Here is a 20,083-nt window from a genome sequence, read left to right on the forward strand (position 1 = left end):
GATGCGATTTTGGTAGGGCAAAATGCATCTTTGTGCAATAGTTTTTTATTTATATGTTTATTTACCAGAAAAGGTACATTTTATTTCACTGATAAACAAGTTGATTTGAGGTGAAGTTATTTGACTCCCGTTTTACATGTGAACAGAAGGTCATAAGTTAAGGATCCATCCAAGAAGTATTTATTTATCTAAATAATTACCCCTAATTGTTCCAACCCATAATTTTATACGTACTCCAACATTTAGGCACATATATAAAAGATAACGACCCATTTGCATTAGGACACCCATCATGGTAGCCTGTGTACAGAGTGGAGTTTTTGTATGGAGTTTTTTTGCAGTGCAGGATACTATAGCGACCACAGTGATAAATCCTGTGACAAAAACCTCTGTCAACTGGGAAGACAACAGAAACTACAAAAACCCGCCCTGACCTGAACTGAGGAGCAAAGTCATTGTCCATAAACTAAAAGAGAAAATATTTCTCAGACCAGGCCATTTAACACTTTTATTAGACACTGGAGAAAGGTAACATTTGATGCCATCTTGGTTGGGCAAAATACATCTATGTGCGATAGGTTTTTATTTATATGTTTATTTACCAGAAAAGGTACATTTTATTTCACTGATAAGTTAATTTGAGGTGAAGTTATTTGATGGTCATTTTACATGTGAACTAATGGTCATAAGTTAAGGATCCAGCCAAGTAGTATTTATTTATCAAAATAATTACCCATACGTTTTTTAGGCCATAATTTTATACATACTCCAATACTTAGGTAGATATATAATAGATGGCAACCCATTTGCGTTAGGATGCCCATCATGGTAGCCTGTGTACAGAGTGGAGTTTTTGTATGGAGTTTTTTCACAGTGCAGTATATAGTGGCACCCACAATGATACACCCTGTGACAAAAACCTCTGTCAGCTGTGAAGGCAATAAAAACTACAAAACCTGTCCTGACCTAAACTGAGGAACAAAGTCACTGCCCATAAACTAAAAGAGAAAAATATTTCTAAAACCAGGCCATTTAACACTTTTATTAGACACTTGAGAAAGGTAACATTTAGTGCCATCCTGGTAGGGCAAAATGCATCTATGTGCAATCATTTTTTTTATTTATATATTTATTTACCAGAAAAGGTACATTTTATTTCACTGACAAGTTAATTTGAGGTGAAGTTATTTGACACTCATTTTTCATGTGAACTAATGGTCATAAGTTAAGGATCCAGCCAAGTATTTATTTATCTAAATAATTATCTGTAATTTTTTTTATCCATAATTTTATACGTACTCCAATATTTAGGCACATATATAAAAGACGACAACCCATTTGCATTAGGACGCCCATCATGGTATCCTGTGTACAGAGGGGAGTTTTTGTATGGAGTTTTTTTGCAGTGCATACAATGGCAGTGGATGGCAGCCACAGTAATAAGATAAGATAAGAACTTTATTGATCCCGCAGGAGATTGTTCTGCCACGGTTGCAACACAAAGAAGCAAACAAAAGTAGCAAGTAATCACACAAAATATAAAATAACAGAGTATAAACATGAAAATAGTACTATAAAAGAATTTAAAAAAACAAAACAAAAAAAACAGAGTATGTACATGAGATATAAGTAATGGCAGGTAAGGTGCAGAATGGTACTGTCACAAAAACTTCTGTCAACTGGGAAGACAACAGAAACTACAAAAACCCGTCCTGACCTGAACTGAGGAACAAAATCACTGTCCGTAAAGAAAAAAGAAAATGTTTCTAAAAACAGGCAATTTAAGACTTTTATTAGACACCGGAGAAAGGTAACGTTTGATGCCATTCTGATTGGGCAAAATACATTTATGTGCAATAGTTTTTAATTTATATCTTTATCAGCAAGGGTAAAATATTTCACATTTTATTTCACTGATAAACAAGTTGATTTGAGGTGAAGTTATTTGACTCCCGTTTTACATGTGAACAGGTCATAAGTTAAGGATCCATCCAAGAAGTATTTATTTATCTAAATAATTACCCCTAATTGTTTCAACCCACAATTTTATACATATTCCAATATTTAGGCACATATATAAAAGATGACGACCCATTTGCATTAGGACACCCATCATGGTAGCCTGTGTACAGAGTGGAGTTTTTGTATGGAGTTTTTTTGCAGTGCATACTATGGCAGTGGATATGGCCACAGTGATAAATCCTGTGACAAAAACCTCTGTCAACTGGGAAGACAACAGAAACTACAAATACCCGCCCTGACCTGAACTGAGGAACAAAGTCATTGTCCATAAATTAAATGAGAAAATATTTCTAAGACTAGGCCATTTAACACTCTTTTTAGACACTGGAGAAAGGTAACATTTGATGCCATCTTGGTAGGGCAAAATACATCTATGTGCGATAGTTTTTTGTTTATATGTTTATTTACCAGAAAAGGTACATTTTATTTCACTGACAAGTTAATTTGAGGTGAAGTTATTTGATGGTCATTTTACATGCGAACTAATGGTCATAAATTAAGGATCTATCCAAGTATTTATTTATCTAAATAATTACCTGTATTTTTTTTGCCCACAATTTTATACATATTCCAATATTTAGGCACATATAGAAAAGATGACGACCCATTTGCATTAGGATGCCCATCATGGTAGCCTGTGTACAGAGTGGAGTTTTTGTATGGAGTTTTTTTGCAGTGCAGAATACTATAGCAGTGGATACACAGCCACAGTGATAAATCCTGTGACAAAAACCTCTGTCAACAGGGAAGACAACAGAAACTACAAAAACCTGTCTTGACCTGAACTGAGGAACAAAGTCACAGTGCATGAACTAAAAGAAAGAATGTTTCTAAAAACAGGCCGTTTAACACATTTTTAGACACTGGAGAAAGGTAACATTTCATGCCATCCTGGTGGGGCAAAATACATTTATGTACAATAGTTTTCGATTTATATGTTTATCAGCAAGGGTAAAATATTTCACATTTTATTTCACTGATAAACAAGTTGATCTGAGGTGAAGTTATTTGACGCCCATTTTACATGTGAACAAAAGGTCATAAGTTAAGGATCAATCCAAGAAGTATTTATTTATCTAAATAATTACCCCTAGGTGTTTCAACCCATGATTTTATACGTACTTCAGTATTTAGGCACATATATAAAAAATGATGACCCATTTGCATTAGGACACCCATCATGGTAGCCTGTGTACAGAGTGGAGTTTTTGTATGGAGTGTTTTTGCAGTGCATACTATAGCAGTGGATACGGCCACAGTGATAAATCCTGTGACAAAAACCTCTGTCAACTGGGAAGACAACAGAAACTACAAATACCCGCCCTGACCTGAACTGAGGCTATTTAACACTTTTTTTAGATACTGGAGAAAGGTAACATTTGATGCCATCCTGCTAGGGCAAAATGCATCTCAGTGCAATAGTTTTTTATTTATATATTTATTTACCAGAAAAAGTACATTTTATTTGACTGATAAGTTAATTTGAGTTGAATTTATTTGACCCTCATTTTACATGTGAACTAATGGTCATAAGTTAAGGATCCAGCCAAGTATTTATTTATCTAAATAATTACCTGTAATTTTTTTTGCCCATAATTTTATACGTATCCCAAAATTTTGGCACATATAGAAAAGATGACGACCCATTTGCATTAGGACACCCATCATGGTAGCCTGTGTACAGAGTGGAGTTTTTGTATGGAGTTTTTTTGCAGTGCATACTATAGTGGTGGATGGCAGCCACAGTGATAAATCCTGTGACAAAAACCTCTGTCAGCTGTGAAGGCAACAAAAACTACAAAACCTGTCCTGACCTGAACTGAGGACCAAAGTCACTGTCCATAAACTAAAAGAGAAAATATTTCTAAAAACAGGCCATTTAACACATTTTTAGACACTGGAGAAAGGTAACATTTGATGCCATCCTGGTTGGGCAAAATACGTTTATGTGCAATAGTTTTTAAGTTATATCTTTATCAACAAGGGGAAAATATTTCACTTTTTATTTCACTGATAAACAAGTTTATTTGAGGTGAAGTTATTTGACTCCCGTTTTACATGTGAACAAAAGGTCATAAGTTAAGGATCCATCAAAGAAGTACCTATTTATCTAAATAATTGCCCATATATTTTTAGACTATAATTTTATAAATACTCCAATACCTAGGCAGATATATAAAAGATGCCAATCCATTTGCATTAGGACGCCCATCATGGTAGTCTGTGTACGGAGTGGAGTTTTTGTATGGACTTTTTTCACAGTGCAGTATATGGTGGATACGGCCACAGTGATACACCCTGTGACAAAAACCTCTGTCAGCTGTGAAGGCAACAAAAACTACAAAACCTGCCCTGACCTGAAATGAGGAACAAAGTCACTGCCCATAAAGTAAAAGAGAAAATATTTCTAAGACCAGGCTATTTAACACTTTTTTTTAGATTGATAGGGCAAAATGCATCTGTGTGCGATAGTTTTTTTATTTATATATTTATTTACCAGAAAAGGTACATTTTATTTTACTGATAAGTTAATTTGAGGTGAATTTATTTGACGCTCATTTTACATGTGAACTAATGGTTATAAGTTAAGGATCCAGCCAAGTATTTATTTATCTAAATAATTACCTGTAATTTTTTTTGCCCATAATTTTATACGTACCCCAATATTTAGGCACATATAGAAAAGATGACAACCCATTTGCATTAGGACGCCCATCATGGTAGCCTCTGTACAGAGTGGAGTTTTTGTATGAAGTTTTTTTGCAGTGTAGGATACTATAGCAGCCACAGTGATGAATCCTGTATCAAAAACCTCTGTCAACTGGGACGACAACAAAAACTCCAAAAACCTGCCCTGACCTGAACTGAGGAACAAAGTCATGGTCCATAAACTAAAAGAGAAAATGTTTCTAAAATCATTCCATTTAATACTTTAAGACAGTCGAGAAAGGCAACATGTGATGCCACCCTGGTCGAGCAAAATGCATCTATGTTTGACAGTTATTTATTTAATTTATGAGCAAATGTAAAATATTTCAAATTTTATGTCACTGATAAACAAGTTAACTTGAGGTCAAGTTAATTGAAGTACGTTTTAAATGTGAACGGATGGTCATAATTTAATGTTCCAAAAAGTATTTATTTATCTAAATAAATGCTACCCATAATTGTTTCAAACCATAATTGTATATGTACTCAAGCATTTTGGCACAGTTATAAAAGAAGACAAGTCCTGTATGTTAGGACACCCACCATGGCAGTCTGTGTACAGAGTGGAGTTTTTGTATGGAGTTTTATCGCAGTGCAGCATATGGTGGTGGCCACAGTGATACATTCTGTGACAAAAACCTCTCTTGGCTGGGAAGACAACAGAAACAACAAAAACCTGTCCTGACCTAAACTGAAGAGCAAATCACCGTCTAAAACTAAACTTTTATCAGACAGACCCTGGACACCATCAGCAAATCTAAAATATTTCACATATTGAAAAGCAAATAAAAGGTTGATGAGTGACGACTTGAGGTCAAGTTATTTTAAATGTGAATTAATGGTCATAAGTTAAGGATCCATCCAAGTATTTATTTATTGAAATAACTCCCTTTGTTTCAACCCATAATCGTACAGGCACATAGAGTTTTACTCTCAAGATGACAAGTCCTTTGAGTTAGGACGCCCACCAATGTAGTCCGTATGCAGAGAGGAGCATATAGTAGCGGCCTCAGTGATGAATCCTGTGATTTGCTGCCTTTATGTGTCCAACAAAAGTCTTCTAAGGAAAGAACTTAACCTTACACAAAGCTTTGTGTAAGGACATTGTGGCCTTAAAAGTGATACAGTTTTTGTAGCACATAGGAAATCATGTATACAGTCAACAAAACAGCAATTTCTGGGTTTCATAAATAAATAAAAAATAAATAAATAAAATGATCAAAAAATATATTGTTCTTTCATGGATTTACTGTAAAATAGCAGTAATATATATAGTACAGTAGTATAGTAGTATAGCACATCAGGGAAAGGTTTTTGTATGTCTATGTCACAGTGTGTAACTGGGGGCTGGGCACAGTGATACATGACAATACAAAAACCTGTATCGTACTGAACTCAAGCAGAAAGTCACTGTGGAAGAAATAGAAGAAGAAAAGAAATAGATTATATTCACAAAACCAGATGATTTTCCACACTATTAGACTTATCTTATTAGACACCGAAGAAAGGTGAAGTTTAATAGTGTAAGGTAAATTACATTTCAGGATAATTGCTCAGATAAGGCTTTTCTTTTCTGTACTTGTTTAATCAGCAAATGATAAATGACACAATATTTTTGTCCACTTTGTCCACAATTTTGTGTCCAATTAATTAAAGTATGTTTTAAATGTCAACTAATGGTCACAAATTAAGGGTCCAATAAATATTCACTTATCATATTTGTATAGAGTGCCCATAAAGTTAAATGTACTTTTCATATTAACACACATAGTATTAACTAAAATACTGTCACAAGAGAAATGAAAATGTCTACATGTTGGACTTGTGGTTGTCAACATCCTTGCTGGTTAATATTTATGTAACCCAGAGGAAACAGTCTTCACCACAACAGGTGCTTCCTCATCCAGTTATCAAACTGAAACTTCAGGCTGGAAGCAAAGGCTCTGTAGGAACCAAAGGTTGATTTATAGAAAATTAAAATTGTTTTTTTGAGTGTGAATGTAGGCTGTACCAAGGTGATAAAGGAAGAGCCATGGCGTGGAGGGTGTGGTCAGCAGAAAGACAGTTTTTTTTTTTTTAACCTCATTTCCCCTTCCTGCAAGTGAACATAGGCCCAGGATGACCTGTACTACAGCAGGATGCAGTCTAAAATAAAGTAAATTTATTGGTCTCATGAAGGACGAGGGTTCCAGGTTCAAATCCTGGTCTGGGCCCTTGTGTGTGGAGTTTGCATGTTCTCCCTGTGCCTGTGTGGGTTTTCTCTGGGTACTCCAGCTTCCTCCTATAATCCCAAAGACATGCACATTAGGTTAATTGGCTACTCTACATTGCCCCTAGGTGTGAGTGTTTGCGTGTGTGGCTGCCTACAAATACTGGGACTGCTTGTTTGGTTAAAGCTTTTTACAATATTTGCACACTCAGCGAACTTTAAACTGAAATGGCAAACTACACAAATCTAAGGATATTTACACACTCAGTAATTACAAACACAGTGAATCTCATAATCGAGCAGGACAACAGCACGGAATCAGTCCAACTGCAGACACGGACAGCGCCATGATGTGCAGCTCAAGCGTGGGACATGAGAAGTGCCAGAGATAGCTAGAGAATAAGCAGATACACTATATCACATGTCAAACTCAAGGCCCACGGGCCAAATGTGGCCCGCTACATCATTTTATGTGGCCTGCGAGGGTTTGTGCATGATTGTCTTTAAATAAGTTTACTGTATGCTGCTTAAAAGCGCATGTTGACCATAAACTACATCTCCCACAATGCATTTCGATTGTTATCAGCCAGGTAACAGTATCTGAATCAGAATCAGAATCAGAATTCCTTTATTTATCCCTGGAGGGAAATTCTTGTTTTTACAGACATTGCACATGCAGTATTCCCGACCAAGAAAGGAGAAAAGTGTGGAGAATAAAAAATAGGATAAACAATAAAGACAGGATAAACAAAAACTAAAATCTCAAAGTACAGGTATTTACAAATACTGTATTCAATTTTTTTAAGAAAATTTAAAATGTAGGTATGTACATGTGTAGAAAACCAATATATACATTGTATATATAAGTGAGTGTGTCCGTCACAGTGCTGAGTTTAACAGTTTGATGGCGACAGGCAGGAATGATTTCCTGTGTCGCTCTGTGGGGCATCGTGGCAGTATTTAGAGTCTTTTGCTGAACGAGCTCCTGTAGCCGATCAGCACATTGTGGAGAAGGTGAGAGGGAAAGTCCAGTATAGTCCTTATTTTGGACAACATCCTCCTCTCGGACACCACTGTCAGAGAGTCCAGTTCCTCTCCCACAACATGACTGGCCTTCTTGATGACTCTATTGAGTCCGTTAGTGTCCCTCACCCTCAGGCAGCTGCCCCAGCAGGCAACGGCATATGTGATGGCACTGGACACCACCGACTCATAGAACATCCTCAGCATCGTCCTGCAGATGTTGAAGGACCTCAGCCGCCTCAGAAAGTAGAGGCGGCTCTGGCCCTTTCTGTAGACCATGTCCACGTTCTTGCACCAGTCCAGTTTGTGGTCTAAGTACACCCCCAGGTATTTGTACTCCTCCACCACCTCCACAGTGGCCCCTTTGATGTTGATAGGGGTCACTGGAGCCTTAGTCCTCCTCAGGTCCACCACCAGTTCCTTGGTCTTTGTCACATTGAACTGTAGGTGGTTTTTTCCGCTCCATGTGACAAAGTTGTCACTTTAATCAAAAACTTTAATAGCTCTCACCTCCTCCCTATTGCCTGCTCTGAAAGCCCTCTTCTTGTCATTGAGGATGGCTTTGATGTCCTTGGTTACCCACGGCTTGTTGTTGGGGTAACACTTTACCGTTGTGGTTGGGACAATGGTGTCCACAGAGAAGTTTATGTAGGCAGTGATGCACTCAGTGAGCCCATCAATGTCCTGGCCGTGGGGCTCACAGAGTGCCTGCCAGTCTGTCACCTCAAAACAGCCCTGGAGTGTCTCATTCGCCTCATCTGTCCATCTCCTCACAGTCCTTGAAGTTGCGGGCAGACGCTTTACAAGAGGCACATAGCAGGGGGAGAGGTGGATCAGGTTGTGATCTGACCTGCCTGGTGGGGGGAGGGGGGAAGAGCTGTAACAGTCCTTTGCATTAGCATACAGCAGATCTATTGTTCTTCCTGCTCTGGTAGGACAGTTCACAAACTGAGTGAAAGTGGGAAGTGTTTTGTCCAGGTTAGTATGGTTGAAATCACCCGAGATTGCAATGAATGCACTCGGGTGCTGAGTCTGTATCCGGGCTATTGCAGAGTGAATAGTGTCACATGTCCTGCTGGGGTTTGCAGAGGGGGGAACATAAACAGTCACCATGACAACATGTGAAAACTCCCTGGGCAAGTAATATGGACGTAGTCCAACGGCACACAGTTCCACATCCGGGCTGCAGATGCGCTCCTTCACCGTGATGTGAGCTGGATTACACCACTGGTTGTTAACGAGCACGGCAAGCCCCCCCCTTTGTGCTTACCGCTGGTAGCGCAGTCTCTGTCCGCACGGACCGTATGGAAGCCCGTTACTGTCACATTGTCGTCGGGTATGTCCTGGTGCAGCCATGTCTCCGTAAAGCACATCAAACTGCACTCCCGGTATTCCCTCTGACTTTGCGACAGTGCCGTCAGTTCGTCCATCTTATTTCCGAGTGACCTCACATTTCCCATGACAATAGAGACACTGATTAGTCGGGCTCGAAAGTGTGACGTAGTGGAGTGGAAAACCGCAATGCATTGTGGGGTTTGCGGACAACTGAAAAGTGCATGACGCTGCTCTTGTGCTCTGTTGTTTTAACAAGTTAAAACATGGTGCAAACGTGCTGTGTCGTTAAATGCCACAATTGTTTCGCGATTGTTTCGGTAAAAAAAATCGATGGGGTGAGATTTTTCCTTGGATCTGTGAGCTAACAAGGAGATGCCGAATGGCCTGGATAGTAGTGGTGGCAAGTTCGACTCTTTTTACTGAATCAAATCATTCATTCTTGAACAGTAAATTGAACAAATCTTTTTTTTGAGTCATTTTGTTCATTTTGTTCATTTTTACAGCAGGTAGCGCTGTAGCCCTCTTGTCGCCGTTGTAAAAAAGGCCGCGGTTTGTTGAAGCCCACTTGCTTCCCCGAGTAGGTTGATGCGAGAGAGTTAAAACAGAGTCGTTGAAATAGCCTTAAAACAGAGTTATTTATTTTAGAAACAAAGATCTTTGGAGATCCCACCTCAGAACACAAGTCTGCTTCAGCCAAACGCCAAGTGGGATCTAAAGCACTCAAGGAAGTACTTCATTATATATACTTTAAGATAACACCGGTTGCTAGTCTCAACACCTTTACACTCAAGCGAGAGGGGAGGGGTGGTGTATCAGTGTCTTCTCCTGTCGGTCAGAGTGACTTGAGATATGGTGTCCTTCTCCTACTATGCATGATACCTCTATCTCCCTCAGAGTGTGCAGTACTGAGACAAACAACTAGTTCTACATGATTATAACATTATTAATTATACCATTAATAATATAGCATAAAACATATAGCATAAAACAGAATAAGGCATGTTAAACATTTTTTTAATCCACAGGTTCACAAACACTAAATACAGAAGGCAACATGGTTTGCTTCAGCTGACAAAGTATAATACACAAAATGTCAAAGCAAATCAAACTATGTGAAAACCTGGGAAAGTAAATACACACCACAATAAAGTGACTTGTGTCCTGCATCCTCCCTGCCATTGTTGTTTAACAGCGCGACAGTGACTAGGTATCTGTCACGTAACAACTAAACGAGAGACCGATCCGAGAACAAACGTACTGTTCGAACTTACAGCGTCATTCACGAACGATGAACGAGAACGATGAACAAAAGTACTGCTCGCCACACAGCCTGAGCTGTGAATGATGAACGAGAACGAATTGCTTCTTACACAGCTTGCACGTCACGTTACAGCTGGTAGAGGACAAGTGAGACAATAAAATTAACAATAAGTTCTCCAAATTGTTTACATGGTGCATTTATTGTGTCCAAAACGTGACATTATTATTATTATTATTATTGTTATTATTATTATTGTTGTATTTTATTATTTTATGGCAGATTATAACAATCAATATGTTGATATAATTTTCAAAAGTATTTATTTATAAACACACTTAACATTATATACACTATACACATCTACAAGAACAGAAGACCACTAATTAATTATGATTTGATGAATAAATAATGTATGTCGGGTGTCACAGCCCTGTAGTGGAGCTACAGCTGTCACTTGACAAATGAACGAAAGAACGATCCATATGAACAATCCGTGAACGAACTGTAGTGCTTGCTACTCGCCACACAGCCTGAGGACGGCGCACAGTTGAGTGAGTTGTGAACTAATCATTTCTGTTTCCTGTCCTGCTGATTGAGCTTATGCAGCTGCCTGTCATGTAGCGAGAGAAGGTACTGCATGAAAATGAACGAATCGCTCACTCAGAGGACTTATTACTCCCAAGTCATATAGAAGTTTAGTTCATACTGAACATCACTACTGAATAGCAGCCATGAGACGACCAAACACCGCTTTTATCGCATGTTGGTGTGTTCACAGCATTTTCAGACTGGTGGTGGCTGTTAATTTTCCTCTGCTGATTTCTGTTTATGCTTAACACATCATTGAAAGCGATCACTTGAACAACTGTGGCAGTTAGCGACACAGCACGTTTGCACCATGTTTTAACTTGTTTAAACAAAAGAACAGAACACAGGAGCAGCTTCACGCTTGCAGCCGGCGTAAACACACCTTTTGTCCGCAAAGCCCACGATGCATTGCGATTTTCCCACTCTGCTACGTCACACTTTCAAGGGAAAACGGTGTCAAACATCCAGCCAGAAAAAATAGGTAAGCATTTACAAAAATCCTTTTTTCCACTTGATTTTAACTTTTAACTTTAACTTTTATTTAATAAATGAGTTTTATTTACCAAGACTAAGAACAATAGAATATGTGTACAATTAAGTGATTGTGCTTGCATTTTGTTTTGTGTTTTTTGTATTATTTCCAGAACACGATCTATGAATGAAGATGTGTGAGATGGTGTCTGGAGGGATCTACTTGGGTGTGTTCAAGGACAGGCAGCATTACTTTATTGTGTTGTAAAATGATGCTTCTGTCGTATGTTGGTTCTGCCATAGTGGAATACATAATAAATACAGAAACGGTTATCTAACAATATAATAAGGTGTAATGTCATTTATTTTAATTAAATTGCATTTTGTTACATTAATACTGTTAATCTGGCCCTTTGAGGCCAACCATTACGTTGACGTGGCCTTCGGTGAAGAGTCAAGTCAAGGTCAAATCAAGTGTGGTTGTGAACCTCGTGCTGCAGTAACTCCAAGCTGCCAGGGGGGCCTGATAAAGAAGAAGTGTTCACCAACCGCCAGAAAACACACTTAATATTATGCAACCCAGATCATAGGAAATGATATCTCAGGGGAAGTGGTTCAGAAATAGTATGGTGGGAATTGCTTTGTCAGGGGGAACATATTTGCCTTTCTTGATTTAAACAGCACTTTATAGTATTTGTATTAGAAGCAGACTGTAATATATCACTGTGACGGCTACTTTGACTACTGGGGGAAAGGAACTCAAGTCACAGTAACATCTGGTAAGTAATAATCAAAAAACTTTTAGTGTAAAAAAATTCAATATTTTTCTGGTTTATTTTTACATTTATGTTGGTTTAAGCTGCATGTAAACTACAATGCAGTTTACAGAAAAAGCCAAGATTGAGTTATATGTTATGCATACAATATTTTACCGAATTAATAAAATGATTATAAGATAATACCAGATGTAAGATATTTTTGCACGAAAGTGCCATTGAAACTTGTCACTGTGACTACTACTTTGACTACTGGGGAAAAGGAACAATGGTGACCGTCACATCAGGTAAAAAGAGATTATTTTTTCTTCATTTTGAAAATGGAATAATTACAATGTTTAATTTAGTATATTCAGACCTCAGTGGCGTCAGCGGCATCTTTAAGGTGCTTGTTTTAGTATGTTGGGTGTGTTGACCTGTTGCACTGTGATGATGCTTTTGACTACTGGGGAAAAGGCACAATGGTTACAGTTACATCAGGTAAGCCAATCTTTTTATTTTTTTCTAACGTATCCATTTTGATTTAAAACAGTTTTTGTATTTTTTGGGAAATCTTAGTTGTGACTTAATTGGTTCAGTTCTGGAATGCTGAACGTTAAATTTGTTCTAACCAGTAGACTCAAAATCATATTCGATTCCATCCTCTGAATCCTTATCTTCAAAATGAAATGAAAATGAAAAAAGTGTAGATAGAACTGACCACTGAAGGTTTAGATATGTGGGAACAGGTTTTTGTACACAGAGGCTCATAATTTGTTGAACTGTGACTATGGTTTTGACTACTGGGGAAAAGGCACCACGGTCACGGTCACCTCAGGTATGTAGTTTTAATGTCTGTTTGGAGAATACATTTTCTGATGGCATTACTAAAATAGATTTTATTATTTTTATGCAGTCACAACTTTTGGCCATTGATTAAACAGCCAACAGTAAAATGTAGACTGACAAAAAAGTTGTGAAAATGTTAAACTCCTGGCTCTTGAGTTCAGTTGAAAAAGAATTCCATTAACAGGTGTATGTATTAGTTTAATTTTACCTGCTGCCAAAACCAAAGTCTATGCCATTAAATTATGGGATACTACAGAAATGGGTTTTTGTCGGAAGCTGAAATTGACTCTCTTAACTGTGACTACTGGGCTTTTGACTACTGGGGAAAAGGCACCACGGTCACGGTCACCTCGGGTATGTAATTTTAATATGTCTGATCAGAGAAAATGTCTGATGGCATTACTAAAATAGATTTTATTATTTCCATGCAGTCACAACTTTTGGCCAGTGATTAAACAGCCAACAGTATAACGTAGCCTGACAAAAAACAAAATGTGAAAAGCTTTAAACTCCTGGCTCTTGAGTTCAGTGGAAAAAGAATATTATCAACATGTGTACATATTAGTATAGTTTTAACTGTTGCCAGAACCAAAGGGTATGCCATTACATAATGGGGTACTGCAGAAATGAATTTTGTATGAAGCTTGAATTGACTCTCTTAACTGTGATGGCTGGGCTTTCGACTACTGGGGAAAAGGCACTATGGTAACAGTGTCATCAGGTAAGATTTGTACGATTTCAAATCTACACCAGCGTGTGTTTCGGACTGTAAAGTGTCATGTTGTTAGGGCTTCCATAACTTCTCAGCATGCCAAGTGTCACTTCAAAAGCAAAGTTTGTTAATACCATTTGTACTTTAAAAATTTTAACAGTAGTGTTCTCAGTAGGACTCGCTGGTGGATATTCATGACTAGTATATTTTGAGCCATTGAAATGGATTTTAAGAACATAGGGGGATTAATTAAAGGTTGAGGTAGACTTCTTGCACTCGACAGTAGACTTTTCAAATTAACAGCTGAGTAGATTCAGCACTGTGCTACTACGGTGCTTTTGACTACTGGGGGAAGGGTACAACGGTGACTGTTTCATCAGGTAAGAATAGCCTTTAACTTCATAAATCATTGCTGTATTTGACCAAAAGTAGGCTGATACATTTTTCTAAGAATAGGACTGCCATCAGCTCAGTTATATGGATGTTTACCAACTTTACATTTTGGTTCCTTCAGTATAAAAAATTCCTATTGACTTTTCTTAAAATTGCCCATTTAAAATAATTTCTAAGAATAACAAGAATACCAAAAATAATATTACTGAGTGAGCTTTTATCCAACAAACAACATCTTAGTAAATGAGATAAGGAAAAAACATATGTATATGGAGGACACTTGAAATTTCCACATTCAGTTTCCACATTCAACAAAATGGTAAGGCTGCGGAGCTTTGCCTTTTTACACACTGATCAAAAAAAATTACATTGACTTGGTGAAAATATGTCTTGTTGAATTTTATTTATATATTTGTATTTTATTTACACATTTATTTTTCCCTTTCTTAGCCACTTCACAACGACCAACCGTGTTTCCTCTGATGCAATGTGATGCTGTGACGGCAGACACGATCACTGTTGGCTGTCTTGCCACCGGCTTCACACCCTCCTCACTGACCTATGCATGGAGCAAAAATGGAGTAGCCTTGACAGACTTCATTCAGTACCCTCCAGTACAGAAAAACAACCTGTATACAGGAGTCAGTCAAATCCGAGTGAGGAGACAGGACTGGGCCAGTCAAGGGACTTTACAATGTGCTGTGACACATACAGCAGGAAATGCTGAGTTTAATATCAGCTTTCCACCGCTTGGTAAGTCACATATAAATACCTGTTCAACAACTGATTTGAAATCTAGCAGGTTTACATGGAGGAACTGCTACCATAGTTTATAATTGTACAACAGTTTTAAAAGTTTTTAAATTGAATATGCAAACACAAAAAAACATGCAGAGCAAGTTTGGGAACCGATAATGACAATTGATAAATAATGTCATTCTTAATTAGCTGGTTTTTGCGAGTAAATAGTCATAGTGGGTTTTCCTGGGAAATATTATTGGAAACAGATCTTATGACATCTTTGTAGATTTATCTTGAGCTGCTACTGACACGTGAAGTAAATTTCAAAGACAACTGCTATCAAATTAGATAACATGATCAATATTTAAACGCTTTTGATTAAATAATTATAATTAAATTTCAAAATTAGCAGGCACAGCTGGCAACCCAAACAGTGTGGTGGAATAAGTCTTATGTATATTTGCTGCTGACTACATCTTGTTTCTTCTTTACTAATATACTCTAGTTCTCTGCACATGTCTAAGAACAGATTATTGCAATGTGTTCTGCTTCTTTCCATCTATCTGTATAATCCTAATTTTACAGACAGATGGAAACTGTATGTTGATAATTAACATTCATGCAAAGAAAAACATCTGTTTGCTTGCCCAAGCAGTCAATGTATATGCAGTAGTGAGTCTTAAAGCAAATAAGTAATTGTAATATGTATAATGTATAATCTGTATTTTCTTTTGATTTGTTCTGCACACTTTATTCATTACAGCTACACAAAGTGCTAAATTGAATAGAAGAGTGCAATCATTATATGCACTCATGTGTGCAAATTGAATTTGTATTTATATCATCATATTGTAAGTCTAGAGATAGTGTCAACTGTAGCACATCATTCTGCTCCTGCATATATATATATATAATTCCCGGCTTCTGCACATATATATTTGTCTGTGTGTTTGTTTTTCAGTTATAGATGATCCCCCACGACCACCAACTCTTAAAGTGTTGGCCTCCTCTGATGAGGAAAACGAAGCCTCCTTCTCCTGCTTTGCCAAAGATTTTTCACCAAAAACTTTTGAGTTCAAATGGCTGAAAAATGACAAGGACATCGCCAACAAAAAATATGAGGTCACAACACCTGCTCAAGAAACAAAGTTTGACAATGGCACTGTAGTGTACAGTGCAGCAAGCCTTCTCGTAGTGCCATCCAGTGAGTGGACTTCAGGAACAACATTTACATGTCAGTTTAAGGGGAAAGGTGGAACTTTCACAAATTCATCTCTGACTCACAACGATAAACCTCCATGTGAGTAAATTGCTGTTTCTTTAAAAACTGTGTAAAATTAAATTTCAGTTCTCAAAATTTTTTCAGGCATTTCTATTAAATAATTAAATCTTACAGGTGGCGAATGTAAAACAGCTGATGTGGACATAACAATCTTAGGACCAAGAATGGAGGATATGTTTAAGAATGACCTTGGACAGATAGTGTGTCAGGTCAACGTAAACAAGCCATCTGTCAGTAAGATTTGGTGGGAGAACGAGTTTGGAAAGGAACTGGTTAGTTCCCCACAGGACGCCATTAAAATAACTGCAGGCGTATTCAACCTTTCACTTGAGATCACGTATGATGAATGGAGCCAGGGGGTAAAGCGCTACTGCTTTGTTGAACACACAGAGTGGATGGAGCCAACAAAGAGACTCTATGAAAGGAATGCTGGTAAGAAAACTATTCTGCAGATGTGCACTAAAAGTCTGTGTTTATTTTCTCTTGTCAGGTCATTAAATGCATTATGAGTGTTACTGCTTGGTGCATTTTGTTCAGTAACGCTGTGGCAGGAGGCCTAATTATTCTCTCATGCTTGCAGGAGAACAGACTCTGCGTCCTTCAGTGTTTATGCTGCCTCCAGTAGAGCATACTAAAAAAGAAATGGTGACCCTGACTTGCTTTGTGAAAGACTTTTTCCCTCAAGATGTTTTTGTGACTTGGCTTGTTGATGATGAGGAAGCAGGCCCAGATTACCACTTCCATACCACAAACCCTGCAGAGGACAATGGATCCTATTCTGCTTATGGCCAGTTATCACTTAGCCGTGACCAGTGGCAAAAGGATGACGTGGTGTATAGCTGTGTAGTTCACCACGAGTCTGTGGCTAACAGAACTAAAGCTATTGTCAGGTCCGTTGGGTACAGAACATTTGAAAAAACCAACCTGGTCAACCTCAACATGAACGTCCCTGAATCGTGCAAGGCCCAGTAGATGTTGTTCTGTGTCGCTGTGTCTTCTGCTGTTTGTTGTTGTTTGATGTTTGTTGCTTGTGATATGACATTGTGTTTGTCTTTTTAATGCAGATTCAAAATCAAAATAAAAAAAAAGCACTTTGCAACTCTGTTGATGTACGTCGCATGCAGTTCATGTCTTTATTCAACCAAAGTTTTGAGCTATGTGTTCACTGTAAGTCTACTGTCACAGTGCTGTCCTAATACAACACAAATTATGTATAGCATGTTTGAGTTTTAAAGCCCAGTGACATTATTAGCAACTTTGCACATATTGTTAGAATAACTCCATCCCCAGCACCCAAACTTCAAAAAACAAAGTAATTTGTTTTTATTTGTACATAGTACATTTACTCTGTTTGTGTGACTTGTCTTTGTAAATGTGTGTTTCCTCTACTGGGTCTTGCACCCCCAACACAAGACACATTACTGTTTCTGGTCTAACTCCAGTTCTGTGGTCTCTCAGTCAAATGATGAATATATGCTGATTCACAAGCCAAGTCACATATTCCATACCAACAATGGGGTCTTTCAATAGCAATTCATGGTCATTATAGGAGAAATGTATTATTTATCAGCCTATTAGCCTTATGATACACCTACAACAATGTGATAAGTAACAAGACAAAATATATCGCGTACAGGTTTTTTTTAATTTATTAATTTATTTTATTCCTTAATTGGACTGATTAACTGGCAAACTGGTTGATTTTCAAATATTTTGTGTTTGTATTTCAGTGACTTTTGTGTCACCAACTCTTGAAGTATTGGCCTCCTCGGATGAGAAAAATGAGGCCTCCTTCTCCTGCTTTGCCAAAGATTTTTCACCAAACTATTTTGTGATCAAGTGGCTGAAAAATGACAAGGACATTACCAACAAAATATATGAGATTGAAACTTTCAAGAAAAGAGAGAATGAGACTGGAACTGTACTGTACAGTGCAGCAAGTTTTCTGACGGTGCACTCGGACGAGTGGAGTCCCGGCACTACGTTTACATGTCAGTTTGAGGGAAAAGATGAAAAAAAAAATACAACCCTGAAATCATCTGTGACCTACAAAGAGAGTAAAAGTAAATGAGCAAGTTGCTTTTTCTTGAAACTAACCAATCATCTTTTCCTGTCTCTCTGTCTGTTTATCTGTCTCTCTCCTAATACTTAAGTTAATTTTTGGGACAAATATGTCCTCCAAGTTTGAAACAATAGCTCATGAGTATAATGAGCCAATTCTTTTGATGACCACTCTGTTAAAGTAAATATAGTCAGTAAATACAGACCGCTCCATTAAAGTAAATATAGTAAATCAATCAGTGTGTCATATGTAGAGGATTTTGCATGCTATAGATGTTGTATCAAATCATTTACAACTGTACACTATATCCAGAGCTCCTGACTGAACCTAACTATAAGTGGGACAGTACCATGGAGGCAGAAGAAGATAACATGGGAGACACAGCTATCACCTTCATCCTTCTCTTCCTCATCACTCTGCTGTTCACCATTGGAACGACTGCTTTCAAGGTAAAGTTGTGCACAGATTTGTATTTAATTCAACCAGACAAGTGAGTAAACACTTTTATGTATTCAAACTACAAAGATGCAAGAGCAAACAGGCACTGACTCCTCCTAACCTGAGGTGTAAAATGACAACAGGTTCAATATAGCATAGGGACAATTATTAAAAATTAATGTTTGATCATAATTTGTTACTCTTTTGAAGATCTTATTAACCACACTGGAACAAAAACTATCTTTATCCATTATGCCACTAGGTTTTTACATTTTTTTTTTTTATAGCTTATACTTCTAAGTTATTGCAACAGAAGCTTAGGTATCAGTGATGATCAACAGCAAAGTTTGTGCAGTTTCATACTTTGGAACATGACAAACATACAGTTAAAAATACCTCTGTAAAGCATAGTGATTTATAGCGGCAATCTGTCCAATAATCTTCTTTACCGCCACTATTAAGCAAACCTTCAGCAATAAGCTTGACTGGTGGTAATGAATCTTCTGACCACGCAACTATATTCAAAAAGCTTCACTTTTATAAGCAAAAACAAAGTTACAAGATTCAATCATGAACGGACCGTCAAAAACTATGTTGCTCCTTAAGCTGCTTAATCATAACTGACAAATGGCTGAGATATCACAAACTATCAACCCAAAAAGGAGCATTACAACATTTTCCAGTTAACTATTGAACACTGTCATTATGGCTCCAAAACAAATATTTAAGTTCGACTTTTACTTAAACCATGAAACGCATCCTTACACAGAGATCAGGTCAGCATTCAGGCTTCATGTGTGTATTATGATATGTTATTATACAGCAATGTTGTAACTGCAATGTGCATTCATTGGTCAAATAATATTTTTTGTAATATAACCACACACTCACAAGTGGTGAGAAATAGCATTTGATCATTTTGCTGCAGTATTACTAATTCTTATATTTTTATTCTTTCTCTGTCTTTTCAGATTAAATGAAACAAGATGAACTGTCTGTAAAAAGTTTTTTTCTCACATTTTCTCTTAAAAATTCATTGCATAAGTAAGTAATCACAATTGTCTTTTTATGCCTTTAATTACAAGATCTTTGTATGTTTTTGAAAATAAATGTTACAGTAAATATAATGAGTGTTTTTAATAATGTTTTTCCTTCTGTGATTTTGAAATGTTCATACAGCATACAGTGCCACCTATAAAAACTTCAGGACATAATATTCATGTTTACTTTTCT

The 20,083-nt window shown here is 37.4% G+C and overlaps 1 gene segment (V, D, J or C); it reads left to right on the forward strand.

The window, feature by feature from the left end:
* Positions 1-17,449, forward strand: part of LOC124073330 — a 55,258-nt gene extending 37,809 nt beyond the window's left edge. Inside the window, 6 exon segments of the C gene segment in view lie at positions 2,707-2,720; positions 12,633-12,681; positions 14,778-15,080; positions 16,030-16,368; positions 16,465-16,782; positions 16,931-17,449. Coding sequence covers positions 2,707-2,720; positions 12,633-12,681; positions 14,778-15,080; positions 16,030-16,368; positions 16,465-16,782; positions 16,931-17,322 — 1,415 coding nt within the window.
* Positions 17,450-20,083: the final 2,634 nt, after the last annotated feature.

The sequence above is a fragment of the Scatophagus argus genome, chromosome 16, assembly GCF_020382885.2.
Source record: "Scatophagus argus isolate fScaArg1 chromosome 16, fScaArg1.pri, whole genome shotgun sequence".
NCBI classification, from domain to species: domain Eukaryota; kingdom Metazoa; phylum Chordata; class Actinopteri; family Scatophagidae; genus Scatophagus; species Scatophagus argus.